The sequence below is a fragment of the Coenobita brevimanus genome, chromosome 94 (assembly GCF_032717465.1).
Source record: "Coenobita brevimanus isolate Jiangsu-jjx chromosome 94, ASM3271746v2, whole genome shotgun sequence".
NCBI classification, from domain to species: Eukaryota; Metazoa; Arthropoda; class Malacostraca; order Decapoda; family Coenobitidae; genus Coenobita; species Coenobita brevimanus.
In genome coordinates this window covers 5634711-5657240 of record NC_137047.1, presented here as the reverse complement: position 1 = coordinate 5657240, position 22530 = coordinate 5634711, and the positions used below count along the sequence as shown (strand labels likewise).

General features: G+C 40.9%; 1 protein-coding gene and 1 non-coding gene across 2 annotated transcripts; one reads left to right on the top strand and one right to left on the bottom strand.

Annotated features, from left to right (window-relative positions):
* Window positions 1–1143: 1143 nt before the first annotated feature.
* On the bottom strand, window positions 1144–22528 carry LOC145412825 (torsin-1A-like). Its single transcript, XM_080282615.1, has 7 exons — window positions 22327–22528; window positions 19568–19671; window positions 10064–10225; window positions 7063–7214; window positions 5915–6063; window positions 2347–2491; window positions 1144–1411 (listed from the first exon to the last, which is right to left on the bottom strand). Exons 1-7 carry the CDS (start codon window positions 22517–22519, stop codon window positions 1282–1284), a joined length of 1035 nt encoding a protein of 344 aa, XP_080138741.1. The 5' UTR covers window positions 22520–22528; the 3' UTR covers window positions 1144–1281.
* Window positions 10951–11069, top strand: LOC145413048 (5S ribosomal RNA). Its single transcript, XR_013899659.1, has one exon. It is a non-coding gene; the product is annotated as a 5S ribosomal RNA (ribosomal RNA).
* Window positions 22529–22530: the final 2 nt, after the last annotated feature.

The window sequence follows — 22530 nt, the reverse complement described above, 5'->3', positions numbered from 1 at the left end:
GATGTATTGCATACTATGGGATTAAGGCATCTGGCGACAGATAGATAGTATTGCATATATGTGCAGTGTGAAATAATTGCCTTCTTGACCCCAGATTGCTTGTTGAGCATGTCTGAAAAGAGCACAGTGGGAAACAGTTAACTTACATATTGTAGTGTGCACAGTGATTTCAACAGTACAGAACACTTATCTGGAGTGTCTGAAAGTAGATGGTGTGTGAAAGTGTGAAGATGGTTGTTGCTGAGTAACCCTGGTCTGCATGACTAAGCAGATCCATCAACTGCAGGCAAGCCACTGCCTTTGCAGGTCCATCCCATCCAGTGAATCAATGTTCTCTTGTGGCAGCAGACAGTGCCTCACCACAGTGAGATGCAGGGAAGAGTGTGAATGTTTGGTTCCAGGACAGACCCCACATTTGCATCTCTCCATTCAGTTAACATGGGCAGTATAGTCGGCTCCCCATCACCCTGGGAGGAGCACAGTCAGTGATGGTATACAGTATAGCTGTATGTGATATACTGTATATATGTCTGTTATACAAAGGAGGCAAGATGAATGAAACTCTATTAGTGTAAAAACCTGGGCTTTTGCTGAAGAAGCCACAACTATAACTGCCTATATACATGAATTCTAAAGGTATTTTGCATTCACGTACCTCTTGAGTTTACACAACAGCTAAAGTTAACCTGTACACTACTCTGTTTTGGAACTGAATTTACCTCTGCATATCAAATGTCTGAATTAGTTTCAGGTCACCTGAAGTGATAGGCCTACAAAACAACTGGTGCTTAAGTGGTAAGGTCTGAAAAACTACATAGATCCCACATGATTTAGTGACTTACACAAGGAACAGAAAAGTAACTGATGAATTAACAACCATGATATCGATGATGGATGGATGGATTGATATCGATCGGAAACGAAGCAGAAAGGCGAACATAAACTCGAACGATCATGTGGATGGGTAAATGTTGAAGATATGAAAATATGCCAGGATATGATTACTGTACATCAATGCCCTTTTGCCGAAGACAACTGAATGAACTCTTGGGGGGTGGGGAACTAAAGTGCCAGTCTAAAACCGTAGGATGTAACAATTTTGGCTATCAAATTGCATTCAATCCAGATTTTTATCTTTCTGATTTAAGTTTCAGCAAGTGCATGAAAATGTTTAGTTTATATGATACGCTCACAATACTGTCATAATCTGGTACTAAAAAAAAATAATAATAAAAATACAATGCACCACAGCTCTACACAGCATCATCACCTTTGGTGAGATTAATCAAAAAGTTCATCATATTGTACATTAGCAATAATGTAGGAAACCTTCTGAGCAACTTTCTTGCAGCCAGTGGTGGAGAAGAGCTGGTTCTCTGGTGGGAAGTACATTAATTCATCTGCTACTTTCCTGAGGAGGAAAAATAATGGTAAGGTTATGATTTATCACTCTAAAAGTAATGAACTGTCTTTCTGTTTTCTGTATGTGTGTGCATTATAATACAAGTTAGTCTATATAAATTTCTCATACCTGATGGTTAAACTGCTAAACTAAGATTCTTTTACTATTCTTATTCAAGATAACTAAAAGTGGTGATGAGGTACCTCCTACCAAAAGGGCCTAAGGAGCAAAAAAATTACCCTATTGTTATCCAGCAAAACCTAGATTCTGAATGGGGTGGCATACTGGGTCTCCCTGAAGGGGGATGCCTCAAATATGGTACTGAAGTTCAATAGTCAGGACAAAATATAGTTGCTGCAAAGACTGAACTGAGTATCTGAATAATAGTAATTATAGCACAATAAGGTATGGTTTCAATGTGTTCAACTAATACAACCAAGACTTGGGCCCCTACACCACAAAGGGAACATTGTGGAACTAACACTGAGTGACATGCAAAATGGTTTCCTGTACACCAGGAAACCATTTACTATGCTAGGTGGTAACCATATAACCAAATTATGGCACCTGGTGGTTTAGTGGGTAATTAAGGTTCTCCAATCAGATTGACCCTGTGTAGGTTTGTATCCAAGAGGTGGCTGGGGTTTATTGCCCACATAGTGCCACTCAGGCTGGTCACTCTCATCTTAAATGTTAGGACCAACTTGCCTAGCCCTGGGCTCCTATGCCCCTACTGGGGTGGCATAGGATTGGATGATGGATGGATGGATGGCACTTACCATTAAGTATGGGTGAAAATTAGCAAATCTGTATTATTGGAAAAAGCTGACACAAAATTTACCTACCACCTGTATTCCATTTGGTATAAATGTGGGCCCATCATAGATCAAAGTTACAGTTAGTTTCTAGAATAATGAACTCTAGTAAAACACCGCAATACATACTTAATGAGCTCCTTAGATGAGGTGAATCCTCGCCTTCTTATCTCATCATGAGCACAAAGTTCAACATGGCGCCTCTCCAGGGGCAGAAATGGAACATAGTGGTCCACTAAACTAAACTGGATCAGTTCACTTTTGTGCAGTCCTCCTAGAATGCAACATTCAATGACATCATTATTAACCTAAACCTACTTCCCATTACTGTACAGTAATAAGCACTTACAATGCAACATTCACTGACATCATTATTACCCTAAACCTATTTCCTATAACAGAGGAATTAGTTGGAGAAGAACAGGGAGATTTTAGGAAGGGAAGAGGCTGTGTAGATCTGATATTCATACACAGGTCTTTAGTGGAAAAGTTTCTAGAGAAGGGAAAGAAGTTGTATGCATCCTTCATGGATCTGGAGAAAGCATATGACAGGGTGGATAGACAAGGATTGTGGAAAGTATTAAGAATATAAGGAGTAAATGGGAAGTTGTTGAATGCCGTGAAGAGTATGTATGAGGGTGCTAAGGCTGCAGTTTGTGTGGAGAGTTAACTGAGTGAATTTTTCTATTTGAAGGTTGGATTGAAACAGGGATGTGTCATGTCTCCATGGCTGTTCAATCTGTATATGGATTGGGTTACAAAAGAGATGTAAGGTGGGGCAGTGGATGTTGGTGCGGCCCTAATGAGAGGGGGCAGAGTGTGGAAACTTCCTGTACTGTTGTTTGCAGATGATACTGTGTTGTTAAGTGCAGACAAAGGGGAGCTGCAAGACTTGATGAATGACTCTGGGAGAGTGTGTAAGAAACGGAATCTAAAGGCGAATGTAGGGAAGAGTAAAGTTATGGTCTTCGAGAGAAATGAAGTCACTGAATGTACAGTGAGGTTGGATGGGGAAGAAATAGAAAATGTGAGTGCATTTAAGTACTTGAGTAGTGTGATGCGTATGGATGGAAGTTTAGAGGGTGAAGTGCTTGAAAGGGTACAACAAGGAAGAAATGTTGCTGGTTCTCTGAAAGCAGTGATATGAAACAGGGAAGTGAGCATGGAAGTGAAAAAGTTACTGCATGACAGTATTGTGATACCAACTCTAACATATGGAAGTGAAGCTTGGACCTTGGTGGAGGGACACAAGTCAAGAGTGAGAACAGTGGAAATGAGTTATATGACAGAAGCATGTGGAGTCACATGGAGAGACAGACTGACAATTGAGGAAGCGAAGAAGCATTGTGGTGTGGATGTGGATGTGATAGGAAGCATTAAGAGAAAGATACTGAGGTGGTCTGGCCATGTGGAGAGGGTGGAGAGTGAGAGAGTGATGAGGAGAGTGTATGTGAGTGAGGAGGAGGAGGAGAGAGGAAGGAGGCGGCCAAGGATGAGATGAAGGGATGGAGTGAAGAGGTATATGAGAGAGAGGGGTGTGAGCTGGAAGCAAGGCAGCTAAATGGTGTTTATCACTATTTATGCCAGCTATTGCGCAGTAATCTTAATATAATGCGTGAACGCGTCATCGGAATCTCTGAGGCTGGATTTCATATGACGCACAGTCATATAAATAAATAAATAAATAAATCTAATAATTAAGGATACACCTGGTTGACAATGTCAGTTTCCTTAACAATGGAGGTGTCCCCCCTCCCCTCCCAAAACCAAGCAGCAGCAAGGAATAGAGTACATTTGCCTGTCCTTCAATACCAAAAGAAATGGAAATGAATGCCTCCAAGGCTGGGACAACCACAAAACAAATGTACACAAAAGAAGCAAATGGCAACCAATCAATCACTACCATAAGGATGAGGACCTTCCTTTAATCAATAGTATGGCACACATGACAGTTACAAGTCAGTTGCAGGGATCTCCTAGTGGCAGGTTATGGTTGGCAGACCCATGGTGTTTCCATCCCATCTTACTGAGCTTGCTGGAATCATACTACAGTACACTTGACTGCATTACTATGAGATTTATGCAACCTCATACAGGCCTCCCCCCAAAAGAGAAGCTTCACAGGGAAAGGGTTAGGGCACCACAACCTTGGCCACCTAATAAGCTTGCTCTTTCTCCATAATACTAACATGTCTCGGTACCTAACAGAGAAATACCTTTTGACCATATTAATCAAGGAGATGCTATTCCAAAATCTTCCATACTAAGGGTACTGTACTGCAAGTTAAAAGTCCTCCACGGGAAAACAAGGTCACTAAAGTCACTAAAAGCCACAAAATCCATAGCTTTAAAGGTAAGAATGGGTCTGAGGAGTCATTATGATTCCTGACAACAGCAGTAAAAACTGAAGACTGGGGTGGTGGCAGTTCACCATTTTAATAAGATACTATTGCAATGCCTTAACTCTCTCACACAGGGTATAATTTCATAATTTTTCATTTCTGTGGCTGACTCTTTCATACTGGAATATTTTTCTTTTCAAAATTTCATTTTTTGATCATAAACCATATACAGTACCACTTACTGCCTAACTTGAACAGACAAGAATATACATATAATTCTACATTTTGAATTAATGAATGGGTTCTCAGTCTTGTAGCTAAAAACCTTGGCCAGTCTGACTAAAGAATGTCTAAAAGCTGAATTTTGTGCACCTTCCAGCGGCAGTTTCAGTATTTTGATATAACCAATAGTTTCCATGAGTAAAAAATCAGATGATTAACAGATAAATAAAGCACAACATAGGAACCTGCAGTTTTGGCATGTCTCTGCGACTGAGAAAGGGAATAGACTGTTGGTGATAATTTATTTTGTGAAACTTGTATCCTTTCAAGACGAATCAAAATATAATGCAAAGTACCTTCAAACTTCTCCTACTAGACATATTCCAGTGTTTGATAACAATTCACATCATTGGTCTCTTTTCACATAATCACAGCTGTGATACATGAAGAGTTACTGGCAATACAGTGCTGCATAATTAAAAACACAACATTTCACATACACACATACCTATGCATGTTCTTGATAAAGAACCATCCTACTACACTACAGGATCCTGAACATTACATGTCAACTAACAGCTTATTATTTTCATTTATGCTGGGGATGGGTGAGTAATTGAACAAGTTATCTACTACTCACATTAAAATCAATACTTTTTTTTTTTTTTTTTTAACTAACTCCAATGGTTACACCAGGATTCAAACCAGCAACTGGTGATATCAGAATTATAAGAGAAGTACCAGGTATGTGCTGAAAACTACTAGGTTATGATTACCAAGTTCCTCATCATCACCACTCTTGAATTAACCCCTCTCTCCCACACAATTTATCTAGCCACTGCACAGTAACTAGAAATTTCAGTAAGAAAATTTTACTATTATATCTAAACAGATAAAAATATGGTATTATCCACTTATTAATGGGGCAGCATCCATAGGTTGCTGTTCTGGGGCATGCAATTAAAATAAGATTACATGTACACAACAGAATATTGATATGGGATTTTTTACTTTATCTCCTGGGTTCTTACAAGGTTTCTTACAAGCAATAAAACTTAATACAACACTTTATCCACCATGTACTATACAACACTGTGCTTTCCCAGGGGTCTATGTGATGAAACTACTCTCACCTTTTTCATTGAAGGCTCCACGTTCAACCAGGTGCTCAAGGTCCTTCAAAGACACCTCCTCACGTTTTCTTCCAGATCGCCACAACTGAAGCATCTCCCGTGTGATGTCTGGACCTCCAGTGTTGCTCAAGAACACGAAAATTGATTTCCTAGATAAAATAAAATGAATTTTTATTTCTTATAAAAATTACTACACCAAGCCTAACTGTAATGTATTACTTCTGAAATGTTATTCTATTCTATTCCTGAACATTACCACCACTTTCATTTTGTTCAATACAGCACAGCAGTGTAAAGCCCACACATACTAGGAGGTTGTATCTGACATTCATCCAATTATGCAAACTGTCATGAGTTTAAATCCAATGGATGCCCGAGGTTTATTGCTCAAATGATGCTACTCAGGGGCAAGCAAGGCTAGTCACCTTCACCTTAAATATCTGGATTAAGTAGGCCTTCATAATTACCTTAACTCCTAAACCCCAGCAACAGCTTTTTCAATCTGTTATGGCTTGAATCATATTATTTGACTATGCCCAGGAGAGATTCTTCAGGATAAAAGTTTAGAGGTAATCACAAACCAATTCAGCCAGGCAACAGCTAGCCTGCCATGCTAGCATGTGTACTGTGTAGGTACTGTATTATCATTAGACAGCTCTCCACATGCCACGATCTTGAGCCATTTCACTAGGTACTGGAACTTTGTTACAAGTTGTTGTCACCCCAAACAACAATATCCATCAATGCCCCTATGACCACAAACTGAGAATCAAATTGAGAATTTCTCACATCTTGCAGTCTATCACTATCATCATTGTATCTGTTGTGGGCCTATTACAAAAATAACAACAACAACAAAAAAGTCATCAAAGTGAAGTGCTTAAAACATGTAAACATAATTTTGATATGTCCTGAGTCACTTTATTTCCAACTCATTTTCAGTGTCTGTATTTCACTACATTTATTTAAAGTGGTATTAATTATCTGGCCATCAGGCCATGCAGAGCAAAGAAAATTCTTTACTCCATAATGTATAGTATATCTAATGCAACCAAACATATTTACAAAAATCATATACAGAGAAAACTTGGTAGTAATATATCTTGTCTATCTCCAAGTATACTATAGCTAATAAAACAAAACAGCACCTGAAGTCAACTTTATCGATGGACTCATGGTAGTCTATGAAAGGTTTGATGCCGTTGATCATCCCTAGTGGCATCTTGTCAATTTCATCAAAAATGAATAGAGATCTCTCACACTTGCTCACATTGCCACGGATCCAATCCTGAAGGTGCAGCTGGAAGAGAATAAAAGCAGTTAACACAAGGAAAAAAAAGTAAAACATAACTTATACCAAACATGACATTTTTTGGTTTAATCAATATGGGAAGCACTATACTTAAACTTGGCATTATATATAAACCGTATTCAGCTTGGGCACTGAACAAGAAGTCCATTCCTTAAAGTCTAGCATTCCACTTCCATGGCAACACAAAGCAACATACACATTAATACTGTATACTGTGCTGGGTATGAAGCCACCACTTCAGCACTAACACAGGAACACTGCCAATGAGATAGGTTAGGGATCAGTCTGGAGTGGTGCAATGATATTACAGGGAAGGTTTTAAGAACAAGTCCAAACACATACCTGAGAAAAGCACTGAACATTAAAAACTATTTGCACTATATTCACACACACAAGAAGAGAATAGACACAATTGATGGCAATCTCCAAACTACTGATATTCATAACCTGCTTGTGCCTATTTTTGCAAGAATTGAGTAGTCTGAATGTCATGTAAAGTGGTCTATGTCTGATCAGAGAAAGATGTGACAAGTTAACAGCCATTTAAACCTGAATTTCTCTTAGAACTGAAGGTAAGAGGCAGCTTGGTTTTCTATACATCTCATCCAGACAGGAAGTTTTTCACTGTGTTGATGTTTCAGTTGTAAAGTGTGAAGTCCCCCTGCTCCTAACATGCAAAGATTGCCACCCCCATCAAGAGAAAGTGGAGGTAAAGGAATTAAGAAAGGGAGTGACTTCGATGGATTCAAAGAAAAAGATAAAGCCGTCAATCTGAATAATGTTGTCTCTAGCATGAACGAACTTGATACAGAAGTTTAATTATACTCTTAAAAAAAAAGGGAGGGGAGGAGGAGGAGGTTCTGACTAAGGGCATTGGCTTTACAGCCCATTCCCTGTGGCCCAGTTAATAGATCATCATCATCATCATCATCATCCAGACCTCCTTTCCCACCCTACGGCAAGGTGGGGAATAGCAACATCTTGACAGCCCAAGTCTGCCCAATCCAATGAGCCACACATCCATTCATTTATCATTCAAGCCCCCGAAGTCCTGGCTCTATCTGATACGCCAAAGACATTCACCATATTCTGTTGCTTCACATAAACATATCTGATAGAGTCAATTCGGACGCTGTCACATTAAGAAGTGGTGCCAAATCCCTGATCATGCACTTCTTCTCACAACATTCATCCAGCCAGCTCGATCTCTTGTCAGTTCCCTAGCCTCACTGACTTCCATACCTTTCTTCCTCAAACACTCATTCACCATATCCTTCCACATTTTCCTTGGCCTACCCCCCCTCCTCCCTCCTTCAAATTCGCTCAGATATACCTTTTCACCACTCTATTGTTATCCATTCTCTCCACATGACCATACCATCTCAGTGCACTCTCTTCAATTCTGGTGCCCACAGACTTCCTCACTCCACATCTTTCACAAATCATTATTTCGTATCCTATCCACTCTCTGTGCTATACATACATTCCTCAGCAGTCCCATCTCCACTGCTCTCACTCTTGACTTTTCATTTTCATGCCACACCATAGTCTCACATCCATATGCTAAAGCTGGCACTAACACTCCTTCATGTTGCTAAGCCTTGTGCAGCTGCAACACTCAAGCCTCTGTTTCTTATCAAAGCATTCATAGCACCAGCTACTTTCCTTCCTTGTGTCACTCTACTTTCCACTTCTTTTGCACATTTTTCTCTCTTTTCTATCACTGTACCCAGGCATTTGAACTCTCACCAATTCCAGTTTCTCTCCATTCACTGTAACATCACACTGGGAGTCACCTTCTCTTTCAATAACCATCACTTTACTCTTTCCTACATTTACTCTCATGGCACGACACTCACAGACATCAGCAAAACCATGCACTAGTTTGCCAAGTTCTTGTCCAGTATTTGCAAGTACTGTAGTACTGCATCATCAGCATACAACAAATCTGAGATATTCCATCCATCACTATTCATTACCAACGCCATCCCCCTCTCCATTCCTTGTGTTTTTATTTCTCTCATCACCCCATCCACATATATATTGAACAACCAGGGGGACATCACACAACCTTGTTGCACGCCCACACTGACCGTGAATCATTCACTTAGATGCCCATTTACCCTTACACATGCTTCACTACCATCATTAAAACTCTTGATGGCACCTAGCAGCTTATCATCTATACCATACATGCACAAAACCTTCCAAAATCCTTCTCTGTCTACTTTGTCGAATATTTTTCCCAGATCCATGAATGCCATAAACACCTCACAGGCCTTCTCAAAAGCCTTCTCCACTATCTATCTCACTGCAAATATTTGATCCACACATCCTCTGCCACTCCTAAAGCCACCCTGTTCATCACTCATCAGGACTTCTGATATCTCTCTTCCTTTCTCAATAATAATTTTTCCATATACCTTCCCTACCACACTCGATAATCTTATGCCACGATAATTCTTGAACTCTATTCGATCACCTTTATTTTTGTACAGGGGTATAATCACAGCCTTTTTCCACTCTGCTGAAACAGTTTCACTCATTGATGCCTTCTTACATATCTCCAAGAAGCACTTCATTCCGCTCTCTCCACTAAACTTAAACGTCTCTGCATATACCTCATCAACCCCATCTACTTTCCCATACATGCCACAATAAAATACTATAATGGCCTAAATATTAGAGTCTCCATAAAAGTAAACCATCTGTCAGCTCAGTAAAAACACAGATAAACTAAAAATGACTAAAGTGAGGCACAATGGGAAATGAATATCATCATTTAACACCCTTGGTAGGGCTTCTTCATCAGTAGTAAAACTCAAAATCAAACTTACCTTGTATATATCTGCTTGTTGCTCATGAGGAAAATGAACTGTACTGACAAAAATATGGACATACTGACTCCTCATTCCAAGCTTGTAAATGGATTCTGCGATGAATTTTGCTACATAATTCTTCCCTCCTCCTGTCCATCCATGGAAACTCATGACAAGAGCCTGTGTGTGTAAATGAATAAGTAAGAATTACTCTGGTTCAAAAGAATGCACCAACATTTTCATACCTACATGGTTAATGCAAGACTAACCTGCCTTTAATACATAAAATGAGATCTAACCCCTTTAAACAAATGCATATTTTTCAAATGTATTCAGTAAGGATGTGAACTGCATAACATTCATTCATCATCTAATCCAGTGTTGCTCCATGAAGAGTACAGATGCCTAGGACTAGGAAAGTTGGTCCTGACAATTAAGATATGAGTGACCTGCCTCACTCATCCCTGAGTGGCATTACATGAGCAATAAACACCAACCACCCCTTGACAAAGAATGAAAGACTAAGGTCAAAGCATACACTTCACTTACTTAACTTGGCTAGCTTACAATGATATCACCACAGACAAATCTTTGTCTAGTGATATAGAGTAATGATTTGACATGGAGTCAAAATACATGAAAACGTTGATATGTACAGAAATTAATTTAAATAAGAGATCCCCACCATTATCACTATCATTTCAACCCTTACTCTTAAAAAAAAAAAAAAAAAAAAAAAGAAAAAAAAAATAGGCACATTCCAAACAAGAAAGCACTCAGGAAGAACATACCTCCTTCAACCCCAATTAAATTTACAATTTACTGCTGTGTATAATTCCTCTTTCCTAACAGATGAATAATTTTATGGTCTCGCATACTGTATTTATGGTAATTAAGTCTATGGTGCCAACGGCCATACCACGTTGTGTACACCGCTTCCCGTTCGATCAGCGAAGTTAAGCAACGTTGGGTCTGGTTAGTACTTGGACGGGTGACCGCCTGGGAACACCAGATGCTGTTGGCATCCCTACGTGTCAAGTGGGGTTGGTGGAGGATTAGTGCCCCTCCCTGTAAAACAATTAACTCTAAGCCCTTGGCCACCCCGTCTGGGATACATGGCGTCTGGCAATGAATGAATGAATGAAGTCTATGGTCTAGTATGCCCTGTTACTCTCATATCTCTGCTAACACCAATAAAATATTTATTCCTGCGTTAAGATCCATATCCATCTTAAAATCTATTAAACTCTTTCTTGACCCACTGCCCACCGGTCCATAAGATTTCATTGAAATCCAATTAGAATTTTTTGGGATATCTCGTATACAAACAAAAAGACAGAGGTGTATACATAACATCCATCTAGCTTCACTGGCAAACGGTAAAAATGTGAGAGATATATAGATATATATATATAGAGAGAGAGAGAGAGAGAGAGAGAATCAAGTGTCCAGTCAGCTGGGACACAACCATTCAAGCCTTAAAAATCATGGCTCCATCTTAAAAACCAATAACATCTGCACGGCACTCACAGAAAGTTTATAGCATTACACAAAATTATACAGTACTGTATAAACACGCACACACACACAAGTATACTGTAGGTAGCAACCTATCAAGTAATGCTGCCAACTTCTTCCTTCACCTTTATCCAGTAGAGAAGTACGGTATAGCAGCACCAGTTTGTCATGACATGAAATACATGATGAAAAGAATAGTGCTGAATGACAAACTGATGGCAATGTGAACAACAGAATACAGTAGCTATACACACAGTACATCTATCTATCTATCCATTGCCAGACGCCATATACGAGTACGTTTTCGTTTTCGTTTTCGTTTTTAAAGGCTCCAACATGCTTGCATGTGTCGGCCTTGGTCACCTAATGGCGGCTCTCCATGCTGCACGATCCATTGCAGCCTCCCTGTTCAGTCCCTTAACCCTAAGGTCACACTTAATGACCTCGTCCCATGTCTTTCTCGGTCTACCCCTCACAACCCCACCCCCAATATTAACACTTCTCACCTTCCTCACCCAATTATCATCCCCCATCCTCTCCACATGTCCAAACCACCTCAATCTACCTCTCCTCATCACAACACCAATACACTCCAGTTCCATCCTACCTCTCAACTCTTCCATTGTAAACCCAACCCCTCCAGGCCTTGGACGCAGGGACGCACTGCACATCCACCTAATCATTGTCATTTCAGTACGTCTGAGCCGGCGAATGTCTTCCTCCTTCACTGCCCAGGTCTCACTACCATACAGCATTACACTCCTAACACATGCTGCATACAAAGACCCCTTAGCACGTAGGGAGAGCCCTCTCAATGTCAGGAGAGGCAAGAGCTCCCTGAACTTCTTCCAACCACTTCTCACCCTAGCCACAGAGCTAGCTCCAGCCCCACCTCCAGCACACAACATGTCTCCCAAATAACAAAACTCTTCCACACACTCAAGAGATTCACCAGCAAGTTCAATCCTTTCACGTCTGACGATCTCCACCTGCTCACCTCGGCACGCCGTACACATAAAATCAGCATTATCTCGCAGTCTACCTCTGATACCACTACATCTCTTATGCACCCATTTATCACACACACTGCACAAGATGGAATTACTTCCCACGCCCTTGTGGCAAACTGCACATGGCCACTCTCCCTCGTCTTTGACAGTACCGCCACCAACCCTAGATATCATCAATTTTGTTTTATCTGCATTTACCCTTAAACCCTTTTGCCCCATACCATCTCTCCACTTCCTAAACCTTTCCTCCGCCTCCCTTTCATTCTCTGCAATCAACACCAAATCATCAGCATACAACAACTCCCACGGGAGTCCGTTTCTAAAGTCGCGTGAAAGGGCTTCAAGTACCATGATAAACAACACGGGACTCAAGACTGACCCCTGATGCACACCAACATTCACGGAAAACTCATCACTCAAATCTCCATTCACTCTCACCTGGGTGTGAGCACCCACATACATGGCCATAACCACCCTAACCAGCCACTCCTCCAAGCCAAGCTTTCTCATTGCCCACTTCACCACCTCTCTAGGGACCCTGTCAAAGGCCTTTTCCAAATCAACAAAAACAAAATAAAGATCCCTTCTCCTACCAATATATTTTTCCTGAAGCTGTCGAACAATGAATATGGCATCAGTGGTCCCCCTACCTGGCATAAACCCAAACTGCATCTCATCAATATTCACTCTTTCTCTAATCATACCTTCTAAAACTCTCTCCATTACCTTCATTATCTGATCTAAAAGCCTTATACCTCTATAATTTCCTCTTTCCAGGGCATCACCCTTCCCTTTATACACATTTACAATTACACTCTTCAGCCAATCATCTGGGACAACACACTCATAAATAATCCTGTTTATCAGGTCAGTGACTAAACTCACCCCTATATCGCCTGAGGCCTTCAACATTTCGGCAGTCAACCCAGACACACCTGCTGCCTTCCCCACCCTCATCCTGCCTATTGCCTCATTCACAGTAGCAGTATCAATCAAAGGCCAAGGGCCAGACACTGGATCTGCTGGCTCCAAACCTTCCCTGTCCCAGTCAAACTCCTCATTCAACAACCGGTTATAATGCTCTCTCCATGCATCTTTAATATCCTCACTGTTCACCACTACCCTTCCTTCATCATTCTTCACACACTGCTCACCTATGATATCCCGATTATCCCTCTTCATCTGACCTGCCACCCTAAATATATTTTTCCTTTCCCCATGATTTAGGTTATCAAGTAATTGTCTCTGTGACTCAGACTTTGCCCTGTATACCTCTCTCCTAGCCCTACGCTTGGCAGCCAAATATTCCTTCTTTGCTACCACCCTTCTTCCATTCCCGGAAAAGCCTTCTTTTCTCCTTAATTGCAGCTTCTACACCCTCATCCCACCACCAAGTTACTTTATGTCTTGGTGGTCCTCTTGTCCAGCCGCATGTTACATCAGTAACTCTCAAGAAATTGTTCTTGAGGGCTCTGTACTGTTCATTAACGCCTCTGTCTACAGCTCCCTGTACAGCCACCACTCTCCTCAACTCGCTATAGAAGGCATCCCTACTACTTGGTTTTTCAGCTTCCATATTTTCCTCCTAGGTACATAAGTCCTCTTTTTCATCACTTGTTCTTTAAGCACCATATCACAAATCAATAGTTTGTGCTGCTGCACACTCCTCACTTCCTATAACTTTAACATCCCTCACTAACCTCCTATCGGCCCTCCTAACCAGAAAATAATCTATCTGACTGCTATTTCCCCCAGACTCATACGTAATTAACCTACTGTCTCTTTTCCTAAAATATGTGTTGCACACAATCATGTCCGTTGCCTCCCAAACTCGAGTATCCTTTCCCCTTCTGCATTCCTTAGACCATATGCACATCCCCCATGCACTCCTTCATAACCCTGTGCTGCTTCACCTACATGACCATTTAAGTCCCCTCCCAAAATCACTATCTCATCATCCCGCATACCACCCACTACACGTATTAAATCATCCCAGAATCTATCTTTCTCTGATTCATCCAATCCTGCCTGGGGAGCATATGCCGATATAATCACAGCTATCTTTCTTCCCAACAGAATTTTCACTACCAATATCCTATCGCTTACTCTCAAAACATTCATAACATATTCCACCCATTTCTCCGCAACCATCACACCAACACCTCCATATCCGTCTGTCCCCCCCTGCCAAAACAACTTATAGCAACAGTCCTTCCCAACAATCTTTCTGGCTGATCCACCCCTGTACCGGACTTCCTGCAAACATGCCACATCCACCCACCTCCTACTGAATGCCTCAACGACTTCCCTGCTCTTCCCTCAAACTTCCCACATTCCATGAACCCACCCTCATCCCCATGGGTGATTTACTGTCCTCAGGCTTGCTTTGAAACCTTTTTTTGTTTTGTCATCTTCAGTATTAATAAATGGGGACAGACACAGCACAGGTCCCACTCACTGCACAATCCCAGGTCCAGGCAATGGATCTGGGACCCCTAGCCCACCAGCTTACCAGTGGCTGTGGTAGTGGCCTCGGGGCACCCTGCCAGGACAGCTGCAGGGACACCCTCCAAGCGCGTCTTGGCACTGCAACGATCCCGCCATTATACACCCACTGATAGGGCAGCCTCCTGGGGCGCTACTCCCAGGTTCGGGCCCCTCTCTATTGGGCGGAAGCGGCAGCCTGGGAACCGCAATGCCCTGTACCCTCTAGCACAGGCCCGAGCCCCATCTCGCCCTGGACCCATGATCTATGCCGGCGGAACCCCCGCCACGCCTCCCCCCAGAAGTCCGCCACTAGGTAGCGGGGGCAAAGTTTTCTGGCCGCATGCCCTTGCTGGCGCCAACCCCTGTAACGTAGTGGGATACGTTGTGTGAAATGTAAAGTGCATGTGGTGTAGTGCATAGATAGTTAGAGAAAATGTTTGGGAGAGTATGCTGGTCTCCTCTCCATGTTACTGTCACACTGAAAAGGTCAGCAAAGGGGGATGGTTAGATAGCTAGTGAAACAGGATCTCCAGCTCTCCCTATCACCAACATTCCCATTCCCCCCGGGAGTACTACCCTGTTCGGCCCGTGCTACGGCCTCCTCCTACCAATACATAAAAATATATTTATTACTCAAATGTGTGTGTTCTTACCTTACCTAATTGTTCTTACCTAATTGTATCTTTACAGGAATGAGTCAAGCTCGTACTGTCTCGTGTCTTAAACCATATTTATCGTACATATCCTTAAATTTGTGAATTGTTTTGGCACACACTATTTCATTCGGTAGTGCATTCCACTGATCAATTGCTCTGTTTGGGAAACTGAATTTCCTTACGTCTTTATCACCTCTCTTCTTATGCAGTTTTTTGCAGTGTCCTCTTGCTGATGCTTCTCCATATGTTAAGTAATCATTTATGTCTATTTTCTCCTTTCCTGATATGCATTTATATAGCATTATCATGTCACCTCTTTTCCTTCTCTCCTGTAGCGTTGGTAAATTCAGTTTATTCAGTCTTTCTTCGTAGCTTAGGTCCCTTAAGCTTGGTATCCATCTTGTAGCAGCCCTTTGAACTTTTTCAATCTTGTCTATATGCTTTTTGAGATGAGGACTCCAGACTACTGATGCATATTCCAGGGATGGTCTAATGAATGATGTTATTATCCTCCTTAGCATGTCTTCATTTATGTATGTGAATGCTATTCTCATATTTGCAAGCAGTGTATACATGTTCCGCACCTTCTCACTGATGTGGTCAGCTGGAGATAGTCTGTTATTAATAATCACACCTAGGTCTTTCTCTCTTTCTGATGTGTATAGGGTTTTATTTCCTAACTTATAATCCCAATCAGGTCTTTTTCCACTTTTACCAAACTTGATTACATGACACTTGTCCACATTGAATTCCATTTGCCATGTACTACTCCATTCATGAAGTTTATTTAATTCTTCTTGTAGCTCTTTACAAGAGTCTGTGTTAGTAATTCTCCTTTGTATTTTTGCATCATCTGCAAACATATTCAGATAGCTCTCATTTCCAGTGTTACTGTTTATATCATTTATATACACTAAAAACATGATTGGTGCCAGCACTGAACCCTGTGGTATTCCACTAGTCACTTCTTTCCATGATGAGTAGTTTCCTCTTAGTACTGTCCTCATTTCTCTTTTTATGAGAAAGTCTTGCATCCAACAAAACAGTTTGCCTCGAATTCCTCCTTGATGGTACAGTTTCCATAAAAGTCTTTGGTGTGGTACTGTGTCAAAAGCTTTCTTGAAATCTAAATAGATACTGTCCACCCATCCTTCCCTTTCCTGTATTGTGTTTGTTACTCTGTCATAGTAGCTCAACAGATTAGTAACACATGATTTTCCTTTTCTGGAACCAAACTGTCTTTCTGTTATCATACTGCGTTCTTCTAGATGATTTACCCAAGCTTTCCTTATAAGTTTTTCTAATACCTTGCTTACAACACTGGTCAGTGATATTGGTCGGTAGTTGAGTGGATTTTGTCTATTTCCTTTCTTGAATAAGGGGACAATATTTGCTTTTTTCCAAATATCAGGTAGTTTACCTTGACTCAAGGATTTCTTGAAAATTAAAAATAATGGTTTACTTAACTCCTTTGCACATTCTCGTAATACCCAACATGAAATTTCATCAGGACCACTTGCATTTCCTCTGTCTAATCTACTTAACTCCACCTGTATTACTTTTTCTGCTATTTGTATATCTGGTAGTATGTGTGGACATGCGTCTTCCACACAGTCCCTCTCAAAATTTTTTTCTTCTGTAAAAACTAACTGGAAATTCTTATTTAGTGCTTCACAAATATCTTTCTCTTGTGTATAAGTGATTCCATCGTCCGTAATGGATTGTATTATATCTTTTACTTTAGTTTTGCTTCTGATATAGTTGTTAAACAGCTTTGGTTGATCACTACTTTTATTTAGTATATCCTCCTCAAACTGTTTTTGGGCTTCCCTCCTTATTCTTGTATAGTCGTTTCTTGCCTGTTTGTAATTATTATACGTCCTTTCACTATTGTGTCTTCTGTATCTATTCCACAACAAATCTCTTCTTTCTTTTGATTTTTTACATTCTGTATTGAACCATTTCTGTATTTTCTATCTGCTTCTTTGTGCTGTGGGATGTATTTCTGGACTCCTATTTCATAAAATTCACAAAATTTATTATATACAGCATTTAAATCTTGTCCTCTAAGCTCATTTTCCCAATCAGCTTCTAAGAAATACTTCTTTAGGTCTTGATAATTTCCCTTTTTATAGTTTAGGCTCTTTTTGTAACTATCATTGCTGTTTACTATGTCATATGCTATCCTGAAGTTATAATTTAGTACTGCATGATCGCTTTTGCTGAGTGGAGGGTGATATATTAAACTGTCAATATCATTTTCTTGCCTTGTAAATATTAGATCTAGCACTGAAGGTACATCAAGTCCTCTTTTTCTGGTGGTTTCCCTCACATGTTGCGTTAAGAAAAACTCTTGTACGAGATCCAGGAGCTTTTGGTCCCAACAGCCTTCTTGGCTATTTATATCTAGAGTGTGTGTGTGTGTGTGTGTGTGTGTATACAGTATAATTATGCAGTATACTGTATATATATATATATCTCATCTCATCAGCCATTTGAGTGTCCATTGCAGGACCGGCCTATCCCAACCGAAAAGGGGACGATACAGCCAATGTATCTCTACCAAGTGGCTTAGGCTGTCTGGTAGAGATTGTATGTAGGGTTAGAAGTGCTTGTCAGTGTATTGTAGTGTTGGAGCAGCTTTGGATGTGTATGTAGTCTGTGAACCAAGTGTAATTGGCCCACGCAAGTCGACTGGGCGCAAGCACGCTTTATAGTATGCGACACTGGTTCAACCACAGCACCCCTGATGTCCGCCAATGCAGTAGGTGGCCAGAAGAACGCTCCCAAAGTTTATTACCCCGGTGGGGCGCGAACCCTCGTTCTTTAGTGTACGAAAACGCACACTTTACCACTGTACCACAGAGGCTCCATATATATATATATATATATATATATATATATATATATATATATACTGTATATACAGTATATACTGTATATACTGGTATGTATAGATAGATAGATAGACAGATACAGTAGATAGATATAGATACCGGTATATGAATTTCATAATACAGTAAAACCTCTACAATTCGTCATCCTTCAAGTCAGAAACATTTACAACTCAGAAGACTCCAAAATACCTGTATTCATTTAAAATATCAAAATTCAAAAATCCCCAAAAATGCCCACGTGAGACAAAGAGAGTCGGCAAAAATCCCCCCAACTCAGTAAGATGCCGAGTTGTACAGTAATGTTTAAGTGTTTAGTGTTTAGTTCCCCAGTATAGTACAAGTGATAAATACATTACAGTAATGGCCTTTATAGTGTTAACTGTGCTTTACATAGTGTACAGTGTCAAGTACAGTACAGTAAAGGTGTGCCCAAAAGTGATCTTGAGTCCCCCTAACACCTCCAAATAATACCAAAAGTCCTCCTCCATGCCTGGAATATGCCCTACAACTGCATGGAATCAAGGTAAGGCAGCTTTTACTGTTTATTGCAAAAACTTTTAATTTTTTTCCATTTTTTCCCTTTTTGGGTGTGTGTGCTGGGGAGGAACCTAAAGTTCATCCCTACAACTTGGCAAATAGGCTAACTCTGCAAGGCTTGCACATGTATTATGCCGAGTTGTAGAGGTTTTACTGTATGTTATGATATGGTAATACTCTATTTGACTTGGTGTGCTGCAGAACTGAACAAGTTTGAAAATACGCTGTACAGTAACATGAAGGCAAATGCAAAGTACTGTGATGCTGTTAATGTTTAAACTGAAAGGGGCTGTAATACAATACCGTATATCAAAGTGCATCCCAATCAACAAGAATTACTTTTACTCATGTCATTATTATTCATGAACCAAACCAGCAGTTATCAGAGATTACAGTGCAGAACATGTAAGACCTTACCTTAGCTGGGTCATTATTAGACAGGTGGCCCAACAGTGCTCTTGAAACCACATCTCGCACCAAGTGTTGTCCATGGAGATGGGTGTCTAGGGCATTGTTAAGTGCTGAAAATGGGTGTAGGTTAGTACTGTAAGCAAGCTTTTATCGACTGATAGATACTGTAGATATAGATATATATATCAATGTACGGTAATGAGTGAATGAATGGATTATAGCACTCAAACTTGAAAGCACTCAGACAGTGAATACCTCCGTCAACACCACTGCCATTAAAAACAATCCGGGTCCGGATCCGGATCTGCCCCCAAATTTCATAAAGCCTTTCCTGGTCCATGGCCCATCTTTCCACATAATTTCATTGAAATTAACTGAGAACCTTTGGAGATATTGTGTGGGATACCCTGGATCTGGATCCACTCCAGAATCTAATCATTTCTTCCTTGACCCTTGGCCCAACCTTCCATAAAATTTTGTCAAAATCCATTCATAACTTTTTGAATAATCCTGCTAACAGACAGATGGACAGACAGCCAAACAAACCAACACTGGCAAAAACATAACCTCGGCAGAGGTAATTATTGTTCGTTACTCATGATTTCATATACTGGGTATATCAGCATTTGCAAATGGGAAGATGCTGAATGCCGTGATGAGTACCGGTATGTATGGGGGCACTGGGGTTGATGTGTGTGTGGATGGTGAAATGAGTGAATTTTTCCTGTATGAATGCTGGATTGAAACAGGGAAGTGTCAAGTACCATATCCATGGTTGTTCAATCTGTATATGAATGGAATTATAAAAGAGATACAAGACAGGGAAGTGGATGCTGCAGTGACCCTCATTAGAAAAAGCAGCATTTGGGAACTTCCTATTCTGTTGTTTGCAGATGATACTGTACTGTTAAGTGAAGATAAACAGGAACAGCAAGGCTAAGTGAATGAGTTTGGGAGTATGTACGAAAGACTCTAAAGGTGAATGTAGGGAGGAGTAAAGTTGTGGTCTTCGAGAGAAATGAAGTCACTGAATGCACACTAAAGCTGGATAGTGATGAAATGGAAAATGTGAATGCATTTAAGAACTTGAATAGTGTGATGAGTGAGGATGGAAGTTTAGATGATGAAGCACCTGAAAGGGTACAACAGGGAAGAAAGGTTGCTAGCTCATTAAAACCTGTAAGAAGAAACAGGGAAGTGTGCATGGAAGTCACTGAATGACAGTATTGCGATACCTACTCTATTGTATGGAAGCGAAGCTTGGACCTTGTTGGAAGGGCACAAGTCAAGAGTGAGAAGCAGAAATGAGTTATTTGAAAGAAGACATTGACAGAAGTGTTAATGAACAGTACAATGCTCTCAAGAGCAATCTCTTGAGAGTTACTGATTCAGTATGTGGATGGAAAAGGGGCCCCACCATAATATAAAGTAACTTAGTGGTGGGATAAGAGTGTAGAAGCTGCAGTTATGGACAAAAGAAGGCTCTTCTGGGAATAGAAGAAGAATGGTAGCAAAGAGGCATACTGGTACTTGGCTGCCAAGCACTGGGCTAGAAAACAGGTTTACAGGGAGCAGTCTGAGTCACAGAGACTTTAACTTGATAACCTAAAGTGTGGAAAGGAAGAATATGACATTTAACGTGGCAAATCAGGTGGAGACGGAGAATAGGGATATCACAGGTGGGTAGTGTGTGAAGAATGATGAAGGAAGGGTAGTGGTGAACAGTGGGGATATTAAAGGCGCATGGAGACAGCATTACAGCCGGCTGTTGAATGAGGAGTTTGACTAGGGCAGGGAAGGTTTGGAGCCAGCAGATCTAGTGTTTGGTCCTTGGCCTTTGATTGATGTTGCTACTGTGAGCAGGGCAATAGGAAGGACGTAGGTGAGGAAGGCAGCAGATGTGTCTGGGTTGAATGCTATGTTGAAAGCCTCAGGTAATATAGGAGTGGGGTTAGTCACTGACCTGATAAAAACAATTATATATGAGTGTGTTGTCCCAGATGACTGGCTGAAAAGTGTAATAGTAAATATGTACAAGAGGAAAGGTGATGCCATGGAAAGAGGAAATTATAGAGGCATAAAGCTTATATACCACTGAGAGTTCTAGAAGGTTACCCAGAACAATTTTTTCAGTCATGTGTAATTCACCGGGTCGGTCAGAATCACTTGATGGTCGTGATCGTCAGCTTTTACCCTCCCGGAAGGGAGCTGAGAGCTCATATAATCCGACCTAAGAGCAAGGCTGTGACCTTCACACACACAAACACACACACACACACACACACACACACACACACACACACACACACACCTGTCCCCTTGCTCAAGGGGGACAGTAACCACCCACTTCATCAGTGAAACTTTTCACAACCTGAGCGAGGCGCGAACTCCCGTCCACCAGTTGGCAAGCGAGAACGTTACCACTGCACCAGCGAGCGGTGTAATCCACCTCATGCCCCAGGACATGTCCTTGACTTCATTTTGTCCCCTGTTGGTTGCAGACGCGTATCAGATGTGGAGGTTGGCTCAGTTGATCCCCTCATCTCTGATCATGCTCTGATCACTCATAGTGGCATAGTATTATTGCAAAAATTTACCCTATGAACTACTAGTGATAACAGATTTAATTTAACAATTATTCTGTGCGAAACCAAACGCTGACCCAAATTTAAAATTTAAAAACCAATTAAAAAAAAGCCCAGTATCGATGGTCATAAGTGGAAAATAACAATGTACCATTTGTGTGAAATCTGATGGTTGATTACCTGTTATGTTTGGTTTGATCCAGTCGGACTTTGGAGAACAACACTCGTAGAATGTACATCGAAGTTTATCGAAACTGGCATACAGTGCTGCCCCTGTAATGCCAAATATAGTGGCTCCTAGTGACACGGACCCTTGGCACCCTGGCAATATAAGAGTCACCAGAAGGAGTACTGTCACCTGTTTTAACTCCATATTTTACGTAA